The 13262-nt window shown below is 43.1% G+C and overlaps 1 protein-coding gene across 1 annotated transcript in view; it reads left to right on the top strand.

The window, feature by feature from the left end:
• The first annotated feature begins 354 nt into the window (after positions 1-354).
• Positions 355-13262, top strand: part of dcn (decorin) — a 32072-nt gene continuing 19164 nt past the window's right edge. Inside the window, exons 1-2 of the mRNA XM_034673950.1 lie at positions 355-619; positions 10265-10488. Of these exons, the coding sequence (XP_034529841.1) occupies positions 10284-10488 (205 nt within the window). The 5' untranslated portion in view covers positions 355-619; positions 10265-10283. The remainder of the gene's footprint in view (positions 620-10264; positions 10489-13262) is intronic.

The following is a 13262-nucleotide window of genomic DNA, read 5'->3' as shown; positions in this document are numbered from 1 at the left end:
TGGAGGCTGAATGAGGATGAATGACAGAGAGAGTGTGAAAGAGGGAGAAAGGGAGTTTGTGTGCAGCGTTTTCGTATGAGCTCGACTCCGGGCCTATCATTACCAGATGTCACAGAGAAGGAGGCTGCCAGACAAATCACTGCTCCTTGCTTCTTCTTCTTCTTCTTCTCCTTCTCTTTTTCTTCATTTCTCTCATTTCTCTGTCTCCATTTTCCTGCTCCCTCTCCCCCCCCCTCTCTCTCTCTCTCTCTCTCTCTGTGTTTTTTTTTTTTACTTCCTCCTTCTCCATTTCCAGCTGTTTTTTGGTGCACGCAGCGTGAGCGGGGAAAGTTCTCCACCAATTGTTTCGGTCCTGAGAGGAGCTCGGCGGTCGGACCCCTCCCTCCTTCTATCTCTCTCCCCTCTCTCTTCTCTCCTCTCTCTCTCTCTCCTTTTCTCCTCCCCTTGTTGTGACAGAGCACACCTGCTTGATCTTGGCTACACGCGCTCAGAGTCCAATTACCACATAGGCCCTCGCAGCCACTTCACAGTCTCATCCCCCCCACTCGGCTGGATTTTTGGGAGTCAAGCTCATCTTTGCCCACTCGTACCCTCTTCGCCTCGCTTCTACAAAGAACAGGTAGGTCAATCCTTTAACTCTGAGGGTAAAAATGAAGGATAATGATGGGACTGTGTATGGGGACTGATTTAAAAAGAGCAGCTTCATTTTTACTGAATTCCAGAAAAGCAAAATGTTTGATTCATCCCTGAAAAGTCAGGTTATTTGCAGATGATGTTATTTCACACATAAGAGATGACTGCTCCCTTCTTTCTTTCTTTGACAGAAACTTTAAAAGCATGTGTTTTTTCTGTATCTATGCATGTTTTAATTACTTCTCTTTGTACATTTTTGTGTTGTGAATATTGCCGACACGTTGCCAGGTCTTGTTCCCACAGCTCTCTTGGCTTTGTGATGAGAGACTTTAATCATTTCCAGGGAAAAGAGAGAGAGCAGCAGCCGGGGAAGGGAAGGGGGTGTGGTACTGAAGTTGATGCTGGTACCTCACTCCTCTGCCAAAAGAACCTTATTCTTCTGGGCCATCTTTTAATAATGTCCAAAGTATCCACCATGAGTGAAGTTTTCTGCACTTCTTCAGCTTTCTTTTCCTTTATTCTTCCTCCTTTCTGTGCTGGTTTGCCAAATCTCTGAAACACTGTTTGGTGGCTGTTTGGATGTAACCCATTTGAAAGTTCTGTCCTGGAGCCAGATTTCAGTGTGTTTGTTTAGCTTTGGTGAAGTTCATGCTTACATAAAAGAGAAGAGGACCGACTGGGAGGGAAAGAGATGCAGATTGTCCCCCTCAGTTGTTTCTTGTATTTGTCAGTATTTGCTTATTTCAGCAGAAAGGGTCATGATTGATGTGTTCTTGTTCTCTCTGTTAAACTTCCTTTCTCTCTCATTTGTTCTTGTTTTCTTTCCCTCTGGCGTTTGGGCGGTCTACAAGCAAATGAAGGGGGGAAAGGGGTCAAAACAACAAGCAGGATTTCTCTGTGTTGAGTCATTATTCCCCGTCAGGACTTTCATTTGGAAAAAACCTGTCCTCTGCTTCTTACACTTTCCATTTCAGCAGACAGCTACCAGACCATTTCAACCCCAATCTCTTATCTGCCTGCTTCATGGCCCTGTTTCTTCTCAAAAGCGAGCCTCCTCTGCCTCTGCCCACCGTGGCGTTTGCTCGCTGCTTGTGTTTTCACGGGAGCAGAACGGCACCCAAATTGCCAGGGGCAACTTAAAGTGAGAGGCTTTGAAGAGGGGGGATGAAAAAAAAAAGCTGTACCTGGCAACGCACAGTGCCATTAATCCTGTAATGGTACAGCTTCCTCTATCAAAGAGAGGTCTGAAGCTCCCCGGCAAGCCACCACGCAACTTTAGTTAACTCATTACATCCTTTTAGCCAGCAGGGGAAACAGCTAATCAGGCTCAGCTGCAAGTGAAAGAAGTAAAGTGACAAATGAACAGAAGAAAAGAGGCACAAAGACTGAGGTGGGGGGCTTAAACTGTGTACTGAAATATGTTCAGAGCAATAAAAGTTCCATATGAGTTCATATTCCTGAGTCGAGCTGAGCAGATGTTTCACATTTGAGTGCATGAATGTTTGGAGGGCCCAGATTTGCACTCAGGGGCCGCATTTTTTCCATCTGGACTTCAACTGTCTGGGTCGAATAGAGCTCAAGAACAATGGAATTAAATGGACATCAGCCATGAGGGCCTTTTTTTTCTTTTCTTCTGCTTGGAATACCAGAAAGTTCCACATGTCAGTCTCTAACCGGCCAAACTTTTAGGAGGGTCAGGCAGAGAAAGAAAAATACCATAAGCTATGGGAAGACAGACTCTAAAGGAAGGAAGGAAGGAAGGTTGCACAGAAAAGGGAGGAGGAGATGGAAAGAGAAGAAAGGGAGAGAAGCTTGGGCAGTTTGTCCACGTCTGTGCAGAGCAGACTGTTGATAATGGGACTGAGGTTGATGGCAGGACGACAGCTCCTCTCATGGAACAGCTGAAATGTGGTTTAACCACTTGCTGGCTTTTCTCATGCTACAACCCGACTACAGCCATCACCTCGGATGATCTCTGAGTGTGAGCGATGCCTCTGACCTGTTTTCTGCTGCTGAAATTAATCTGATCATCCTGGTTCATAAAGGCTCTTGGGTGCTCTTCCATATGCACACACACACTTGGGAGTGTGGACGACTCTTTGTCTGACAGCACTGATCAGTTGAAAGTGATGCAACAAGAACACTTTGGCTTTTGGCTGCAGACTTTCAGATACACATGTTCCCACTCATGAAATCCCCTGATGTATCACATATTTGCAGATGACCACCAACTCCCTACATCAAATCCAGAGACAGGACTCTGAAAGTCCCTGTCTTTTTGTGTGTTAGCTCCATTATCAGTCCTGCTAATGCATGTCTGAGCATTCAGAGGAGGAGCTCAGATTCATTTTCTGATGGGTTAAAAGGGCCACACGTGTTTCAAACGTCCTGTGGCCTTGTGAATACCTTCCAGTGATTCACTGCAGGCAGACGCTCTGCAGAGGCAGATGCAGGTTTTGGGGGGAGAGGCAGCAGACACGCTGAATGGCAGGATGGTAGCTGGTGTCTGCTACGTGGTTGGATTTAACTCTCAGCTGATGAGCTTGCTTGATATGGTAATCGCTCGGAGACAATCTCATTGATTTTCTGAGCCTAGAAAGTTTCAATGAAAGGCACCGACAGAGAAAAGAAAAGTGACAAAGCAAAAGAAGGGAACATTACTTTTACTCCCTCATGCGAGCTCTGCTGCTTCCTGTCTGGGAATCATTAGTAATGCTGGGGCCAGACTTAGGGGAGAGTGGTGGGAGGGAGGAGAGATGGGACGAGATGAGACAAAAGAGGGACACAGGAGGATTGACAAGGATGCCGGCGCTGTCACGGGAAATGTCAACCTCTCCGTCGTGATGGATCGCAGGTTTCAGATGCTTGAGAGGAGAAGATGGAGATGGTTGGAGTTCCATTTATCCTTCTTTGGATGGATAAATGGAAATACAGGCTAAACTGTCTCACAGCTGCTTGAGTCCTTCTTTCTGACTGATCCATCTCTCTGTACCTACCATGGCTCTGTATATCTTCTGCTGCAACAGGCATCTGCTAACCATACGCAGCCCTTTGAAACTCTCTCTGAGGCCTGTGAGTCATCATTCCTCTCAGCGTGGATGCAGCCTCTTCAAAAGTTAATGCCTGGTCCAGACTGTAGTCTGCATAAAACATGGATGTAGTCTCGGTGAGGTCACACATTGGTTTTTAGAGAGGCGTTTTGAAGCCCAATGATGGAGGTTGCCATATTAGTAATGCTGACTCAACCTAGCAGAAAGGTGGAGTTGGGAAGGGCCTTTAGCCTCTTCGCTAACAGCTACAATGAGCCCACCTGTCAGTCAAGTTAGCCACGCCCCCAATTATGCAAAACATGTAGCTTTAATATCTTCAGAAAAAGACTCCAAACCTGTAGAGTGTGCACAAAAAGAGAAATGTGCTTTCAATAACAGACTGTTTTTGGTACCAGGCTTTTAGCATGTTGGCATTTTAACACAGGTGTTAATGCAGATGCCTTAGCTTTAGGAGCCAGCCTCAAGTGGACACTCAAGGAACTGCAGTTTCAATTTAAGCTTCATTTCTTTCTTTTATGCCTCTGTGTAAAGAGGACAGTGGGTAGAGGAAACAAGGGATAGAAAGTAGGGAATTACGTGAGGTAAAGGACCACAGCTCGGATTTGAACCCAGGTCATCTGCTTCAAGGACTCCAGCCTGCAAACATGGGGTGCAACATAACCTCCGAGCATCACTGGAGCCCCCTCGGCTTCATTTTGTAACAACAGAGTTTGGTCCAGACAGCATGTTGGCATTTTAACATGGGTGTTAATGGGGATGCCTTAGCTTTAGGACGCAGCCTCAAGTGGACACTTGAGGAACTGCAGTTTCAATTTAAGCTTAATTTCTTTCTTTTATGCCTCTGTGTAAAGAGGACAGTGGATAAAGGAAACAAGGGATGGAAAGTAGGGAATTACATGAGGTAAAGGACTTGAACGCAGGTCATCTGCTTCAAGGACTCCAGCCTGCAAAAATGGGGTGCAACGTAACCACTGAGTGTCACTGGAGCCCCTTGGCTTCATTTTGTAACACCAGAGTTTGGTCCAGACAGCATGTTGGCATTTTAACACTGGTGTTAATGGGGATGTCTCAGCTTTAGGAGCCAGCCTCAAGTGGACACTTGAGGAACTGCAGTTGCAATTTTAGATCATTTCATTCTTTATTTTCATGCTTTTCTGCCTCTGTTCAAAGAGGACAGTGGGTAGAGGAAACAAGGGATAGAAAGTAGGGAATTACGTGAGGTAAAGGACCACAGCTCGGATTTGAACCCAGGTCATCTGCTTCAAGGACTCCAGCCTGCAAACTTTAGCTTAGCGTTAGGAGCCAGCCTCAAGTGGACACTCGAGGAACTGCAGTTTCAATTTTAGCTTCATTGCTTTCTGTAAAGTTTTTATTTCCATGCTTTTATGCCTCTGTGTAAAGAGGACAGTGGGTAGAGGAAACAAGGGATTGAAAACAGGGGAGTACGTGAGATAAAGGACTTGAACCCAGGTCATCTGCTTCAAGGACTCCAGCCTGCAAACATGGGGTGCAACGTAACCACCAAGCGTCACTGGCTTCATTTTGTAACACCAGAATTTGGTCCAGACGGCAGGACACGCTGTGACGTTTATCTTCTGCAGTGTCCGTGTTCATCACATTCTGTTTTCATTGGAAGTTTATTTAACTGAGACAATCGTTCTCAAAACTCGAACAGGACACTTGTTTGGGTACTAATCTGTGCCACATTAGTCAGTCCACTTCTTGCAGATAAAGCCTGTCCCAATTTTTCATCGTGTAAACTGGCGCACGGCCACGACACAATGAGATGTTGGCCACGTTCCTGGATGAGGCAACGCTGAAGTGATTCACGCTGAAAGGAACCTCTGAGATAATGGTTTTTCATTTGAAATAAAGCAGATGTTTGTTACGATTTTAAATATAGCCAATTTGGACAATCATGTCGAGCTGCGAGTTCATATGAAGTGAGATCATGTCTTCAAAAGCTGCAGAGCACTAAACCTTTTGTAACAGCAAAGTTTTACTAAGTGAGGTGTGATCGCCTGGATTACTCTCTGAAGAGGGTTTTCCCCCTCTGCGTTCTCACTTCAGTCAGTCTGGATCTTCCCAGAGGAGATAAAAAAAATGCTGATGTAGAAGTTGCATGGTCAGGGCATGTTCCAGCTCGCTCTGTTGACAGCCCTCTGGGTTCAGCATGCGCACACACAAGTGTTGTTTGAGGAGTCAGGGCTGTGTGTGCGGTGGATCCTTGGTGGTGGTGGTTGTGGTGCAGGGAGGAGGGGGTGTCTTCCTTGCATCCTGCAGGGCTTGTGGACACATCTGAGCAGACTGATAGTGGAAGAAGTAAGGCCTGGGGCTCAGCAGGCTCTCTCATGCATCGTCTTTAGAGCGTCAAGAAGTTTGTTTATTAACTTCTGAAGACAGATTTCTTCAGAGCACAAGTCTGATCTGACTGCAGCACGACCTTTGTGTTCTCAGACTGATCTTCAAAACAACATCGCCATTACTTTACTACTATAAATGTTGGAGCATAAAAACACATTCCTACAACCCGCTTCTCCAAATCCAAAAGCCCCTAATGTCATTAAACTAATACTACTTATCGTAGCTCGTTCTGCCACAGATTGTCAGCTAACGTCCCAAACGATAATCCCTCAGAATATCTTCTATCCCCTTTTCCAGGATCTTGTTTTCATCTCATCTTCATCCTCAGCTCATGGGCCTCATTATGACTCACAAAGTGCAGTAATTCTTGACTTGCACTAAAACTGAAGCCATTAAATTCAGACAGAGCTTAGCTTTAGATCACTCTCTCGTCTTTTACTCCGTGCCCGTCTGGCTCGCATTAAAAAGCTGCCGAAACATTTACAGGCAAAAGGTTGACGGATTGATGGCGGGGCACATGGAGGGCAGACTGAAACCCTGCACCAGTGCACATGTGGATGTATATCTGTTAATGTGCTTGTGGCCACGGGTCAGCGCGGGGAGATAAGGTTCAGTTATCAGCGGGGAGAACTCTGTTGTTCTGTAGATAACTCTGAATGTCCCAGTCTGCAGGAAGAGCCAGATGTGAAAGGTTCACGCACCAGAAAGTCTGTGAGAAGTGATGAACGTACTTTGAGATCATTCCAACTGTTGGCAAGATGTGCATCACACAACAAGAGAAGCACAAAACCATTAAAAGATATCTACATGCATGTCTTGACCGAGGAGTTCTTTGCATCCCTAAATCCAAAAATGACGACATTACTCTGCAGCCAAGTCTGCAGACAAGGTTTTTGTTGGAGGGAGCTTTCAGCGGAGCTCAGATAAGAGAGTCTGACACGGCCAAGATTACTCATTCGGTGGAGAAGACTGGAACAATGTGAACACGCCTGTACAGTATGTACTCCATGTTTCCAGTTGAAACAGCGTAGCACGGAAAACTGCGTGTAGACATTGAACATTATGTGACACCCAGGCTCATGAGATCACTTCTTTTGAGGCTCAGGTTTTTTAGAACAAGAGAAGAAAGGAAAATGTTTAAGAGCAGAGTAATCCCATCCAGCAGGGATTTCAAGCTCAGTCTTACTGTATGCGAGCACTGTAACCACTGGACCAGAGCTGTACAGTGTGTCAAAGTGGCGGCTGTTTTGTGGACAGGCACTGTAATTACTGCCTTGCGATGAGAGTCCCTCTGAGCCGTGATCCCTGTGACCTGACGTAACCTGGATTACACTGCATCAGCACATGCTGTCGTTCTCACAGATACAAAACACTCAAAAACATCACGTTTCATTGGTTGAAGATTCAACCCACCTGCTGTAATTCCCCTGAAAACTCCAAAGTGTGTGTGTTTACATCTAAAAAGAAGCACAGAGTATCTTAGAAACCAGCACGGAGTCTAACCAGAGGATGGTTTTGGGTCAGTTTCACGATCCCGGTCATAACGTTCAGGTCAAGGTCCGCTGTAGACCAACTTCTCCCCAATCATTTGTTAGCAGCTGTGGCTCAAATCTGCCCTTCAATTATTGTGGCACCACGAGGGAGAGAGCAATTTTTCTGGCTAAAAACATGACACGCAGATTGCTGGTTCCTCCAGACTGTCTGTGCGCGCGCGTGTGTGTGTGTGTGCGTGTGCGTGTGTGTCACTGTGTAAAGGGTCAGAGAGTTTTTGTGGATCACCATACTGTTTCAATTCATGAGAAAGTGTGTGAGTGTTAAGAAATAGACAACAGCATGAGGCAGGATTCTCATCTCCTCTCTCCCTACAGTTAAAGCTTCTGCACAAGCATCCTCAGCATGCATCAAACATACAGAGACGTCCTTAAGAGGCAAACAAACAGACCTCTGTGATTCATTACTGTTAAACAGAAAACAGTCGTAGCCTGCAGTTGTATACAGTGGCAGCCATGACGTCCTCTCTCATGTGTGTTTGTGTAAAAGTAAATGCAGATGTTGCATGAGCACCCGCAGGTGGTGTTTGTTGTAGCATGGTGCCGTTTAATGAGCCAACAGCATTAGAGTTATTTAATAAACTTAAGAAGCTATTTTAATAAAAATAACCAAATATATTCATCTGGTTTCAGCTAACGAAAACCACTAGCAAGGCGAGAGAGACAATGCTGCTCAAATGCTAAGCTAACGGTGCAAAAATGGCTAAGAGAGAAAGCCTCATAGAAACATTTGGAAATAAATTATTGGTTAGTTTGAATACAGAAATTTAAATAGTTTGATACAAGTGATGGTTACATTTTGAAAGCTAAAAGATGAGCTGTTAAAACAGTTAGCTAAAAGCTTAAAAAAAGGGAAATAGTGATAATTTTAATATAACAACAACAACATCTGCAATTAAAGCAATGTTTGAAAGATACATGAAGGCTAATCTAGAAAGTGTTGAAATGGTAAGCCAATTATAAACAAGCTAAAATGTTAGATAGCTAAAAAACAATATCCAAATGTTAAACAGTTAGCTTAAAACTCTGGACTAATTTGGGATGCATACATTTGTAACTGCTGGAATACATTGATTCACTTTTCAGACTGTTAGCTTAGGCTAACAGAAAATAGTTAAAACATTGCTGCAATATGTTAGATAGCTAAATACAATGGTTAGTTCTTGAGACCCGATGGTTAGCTGACTGAAACAAAATGTTAAATTAGTTAGTTTAAATGTTTGAAAAATGTTGTAAATATACATTTTGATCTTGTTAGCTTACAGCAACAGCAAATGTTAGCTTACAGCAAAATAAAAGGGTTAAAATATTGCTGCAATGTTATTTAGCTAAATTATATGGCTAATTGTTGAGACCCGATGGTTAGCTTACTGAAACAAAATGTTAAATTAGTTAGCGTAAATGTTTGAAAAATGTTGTAAATATTAATTTTGATCTTGTTAGCTTACAGCAACAGCAAATGTTAGCTTACAGCAAAATAAAAGGGTTAAAATATTGCTGCAATGTTAATTAGCTAAATTATATGGTTAATTGTTGAGACCCGATGTTTTGCTTACTGAAACAAAATGTTAAATTAGTTAGCTTAAATGTTTGAAAAATGTTGTAAATATACATTTTGATATAGTTTGCTTCGAGCAGCAAAAAATGTTGAAATAATTGCTGCAATATGTAAGATAGCTAAAAATGATGGTTAGCTGTAAGAATCAAACAAAAAGTTAAAATAGGTAGTTTAAGAAAAAAAAAATATTTACAAAATTTCTCTAAAATTTTCAGCTGAGAAATTTTTTGTTATAGTCAGCTGACAGGGACAGAAAAATGTTTAAAAACATGTCTGTAATATGTTAGCTCGCTAGAAAATGACTGCTAATTTGTTGAAACTTGATGGGTAGCTTCAACTTTTGAAACAGTAAAATTAAAGGGATAGATAAATGTTAGAAATAAGGAAATGTTAAACAGGTTAAGAGTACTTAAAGTCACTTCATTTAAAAGTGATGAATATATATAGTTAAAGGTATCAAAGCTAGATGAGAACTTAACATTAGATTGATAAAATAGGGGCGTTATGATAACCCTGAGTGGTATAAGCTAGATATTTCAAGGTGAGCTATATGCTGTAACATGTAATCTATATTCTATCAATATGGGCTCTAATATTGTTTATAGACTCACATACCAGTTTCAAATCCTTAAGGGTCTGGAGTTCATCTGTGTGGGCGTCTGTGGTGTTTCTTACAGTCTTTTAAACCGCTTGTTAAATCAGTACATCATCTGCATAAACTCAAACCTTCATACCTGAGCCCGACTACTTTTAGAAACCAGTGTTTTGTTTGATCTCTGTTTTTAAACTACTTCCCCCTCAGGGTTTGTCCCTTCTCAGAAAGTGATGTTGATGTTCACCTTCTGCCTCAAACTGTCAGTTTAAAAAGCTTAATTGACAAACCTCATGAAAACGTCCCACCCAAGTGTTTAACCCTTTAACCCCAGTCTTCAGCCTCTCACCTTTGACCTCTACCTCTCCGGGCATCCATCAGTGTCTCCTGTTCTAGTTCTCTCTCTCTGCATGCTCTCTCTCTGACTCTGATTATATACGAGCTGAAAAACAGAGGACAGCAGTTTGAAAGTAATCACAGACTTGTTCTGAAAGCCTTTGATCTGTGTCCTCTCCAGGCTCCCTGCTAGCGGCACCATGAGGTCAGCCTGTCTCTCTCTGCTCCTGGTCACCGCCTGCTGGGCTCTGCCCTTCCGCCAGTCCGGCTTCCTAGACTTCATGATGGACGAGGCGGGATCGGGCGACGAGACTACAGAGTTAGCCCTCCCTCCCATGCCTGAGGGACCCAAGTGTCCCTTCAGATGCCAGTGCCACCTGCGTGTGATCCAGTGCTCTGACCTCGGTGAGTAAACACACGTCCCAGTGGAAGATCAGGATTGTGGACACATCCTGTTCACTTTCTCAAAGTTAATGGGACTTTTTCTTAAAGGCACAGTGAGAAGTTTTTACCTGATGTTGAAACAGCCTCCCTCTTATTCTGATGCCTCTTTATGGCCTACAGAGTGAAATCAGATTATCAGGGCTCCTTTCCCTACACTGAATTTCTGCTGTTATCAAGCTAACGGTAATAAACCAGAGTTTAGTCATTGTTACATAACAGTTAATAATTCAAGGTAGTTCCAAATCTAACACTGCAGTGGCAGATTTCTTGATTCACTTTAGAAATGTCCCTTGGCTAGTTGGAGCTGCTCTTTAGCCCACCATCATTCATAAAGAAGAATCAGTCCACTCACAGGTCTGCAGTTCATTCTCAGTTTATTCCATGAGTCGAAACTTCCAACAGTCCTTTTAGATTTCCATGTTCTTTCACAAAAAACAACTCAAAACAGGCTTAAATTAGGTCACGGTCAAAAAACATTCATCATGACGCTCCAACTAACCCATACAAAAAAAAAGGCTCCTGCCTTATATAATTGCTGGCCCCACCCATAAACCAAAATTCAGCAGGTAAAAATTCTCAACTTAAGTTAAAATGTCTTCTACAATGACCATAAAACTCTGCATCCTGATAAGTGTCCAGACAAATAAATGTAGGATTAAAAACAAGGTCTGTATTCATGAAGTCTTTATCTCTGAAAAAACACTCAACTCAACTTTATTTATAAAGCACTTTAAAGGTGACATATCATGCAAAATCGACTTTTTAATGGTTCTCTACCTGAAATATGTGTCCCTGTCTAAAAACCCCCCGAGAATGAAAAAAATCCATTCTGCCCCTGTTCTGATTTCTCCACCTTTCTGTAAATGTGTGTGAAACGAGCCGTTTCAGACTTCCGTGTTTTTGTTACGTAACAACAATATCCGGTCCGTCACGGAGTCAGAGCTCAGAGCTTGTTCAGCCCATAGACTGTATAAAATAATACTGAATCCCTCCTCTGTTTTTCATTACCTGCACAAATGTGTGCTAACAAGGAGCTTAGGAGGGAGGCATGCTAGTTGTAGGCTGTCTTAATAAACACAAAGGTCGGTTTTACTCCCCACGTCTGCAGATTTGAAGATCTAGTGGATGATTTTTATTTACCATGGATAAGTGCTAGCGCTAGTTAGCATAGCTACATAGCTACATGTCGTAGCTGTAGCTGTGTACCAAGACACACGTCGACATACTGACAAATAAAACAACAAGAAACACTAAATCTGTGACCAATCCTTCAGAAAAGGTCCTGCTGCCTTTCTGGCAGAGGTCGGTTTTACTCCCCACGTCTGCAGATTTGAAGATCTAGTGGATGATTTTTATTTTTCATGGATAAGTGCTAGCGCTAGTTAGCATAGCCACATAGCTACATGTTCATAGCTTTGTACCAAGACACACGTCTACATACTGATAAATAAAACAACAAGAAACACTAAATCTGTGACCAATCCTTCAGAAAGGTCCTGCTACAGGCACCTCTCCGTCAGGATCAGATTCAGAGGGTTGAAGTAGCGTGGTCTGCTAGCAGCCGTGTATATTCAGCCAACATGTAAACATTAGATCAACGTGCTGGAGAGCTGAGGCCACATCCACTTCCTGAGGGGGCGTGGTCAGAGAGAAAACAGAGTGTTCTGAGGAGGACTGAAGAAGAGGGCTTTTCAGGCATGCCAAAATCTGATTTCAAAGTGTTTTTTTGAACATAAACTTTAAAGACATGTTTTGGGGACCTCTTAGACCAATATATATTGATGAAAAAAGTGTGATATGTCACCTTTAAAACGACCACAGCCGGAACAAAGTGCTGTACATAAATAGACAAACAATGCAGGCATAAAAACAATTAAAACACAGGATAATAAAACAATAAATAAAAACAAGCCATAAAACACTAAAACAGGAGCAGAGTCTCATGCAGGGTTGAAAGCCAAGGAATAAAAATGGGTTTTAAGATGAGTTTTAAAAATGGACAGTGAGGAGTCTAATGTGGAGGGGAAGCTCATTCCATAATTTTGGAGCAGCAACAGAGAAAGCTCTCTCCCCTCTGAGCTTCCGTTTTGCCCTCGGTACCTCCAGGAGCAGCTGATCAGCCGACCTGAGGCACCGAGCAGGAGCGTAGGGGTGAAGGAGCTCAGAGAGGTAAGGCAGGGCCAGACCATTTGAAGATTTAAATACAAATAAAATAATCTTAAAATGGACTCTGAAGTGCACAGGTAGCCAGTGGAGGGAGGCCAGGATCGGAGTAATGTGCTCCCTCTTACGTACTCCAGTTAAGAGGCGAGCGGCTGCATTTTGCACCAACTGGAGACGTGCAAGGGAGGACTGACTAACTCCAATATAAAGTGCGTTACAGTAATCCAGCCGAGAAGTAATAAAAGCATGGATTACTGTCTCAAAGTGCTGCTGTGCAAGAAAAGGCTTCACCTTTGCCGGCTGCCTAAGCTGAAAAAAGCTGGACTTCACTACAGAGCTAATTTGACGATCCAATTTAAAATCACTGTCCATCTTAAAACCCAAGTTTGAGACTGTTGGCCTCAAATAATCTGCCAAAGGGTCCAGGTCAACAGGAGGTTCACATGGGCCACTGGGACCAAACACCATCACTTCTGTTTTCTTTTCATTGAAATTTAAAACACTTCTAATTTCATCCAGAGGGGGGCGCCAGAATCAACATTACATGAAAACTCCTGACAGTGCCTTTCATT

The sequence above is a fragment of the Notolabrus celidotus genome, chromosome 21 (genome assembly GCF_009762535.1).
Source record: "Notolabrus celidotus isolate fNotCel1 chromosome 21, fNotCel1.pri, whole genome shotgun sequence".
In the NCBI taxonomy this organism is placed as follows: Eukaryota; Metazoa; Chordata; class Actinopteri; order Labriformes; family Labridae; genus Notolabrus; species Notolabrus celidotus.
Note: the sequence above shows the minus strand (reverse complement) of the source record. Positions and strands in the feature narration are given on the sequence as shown.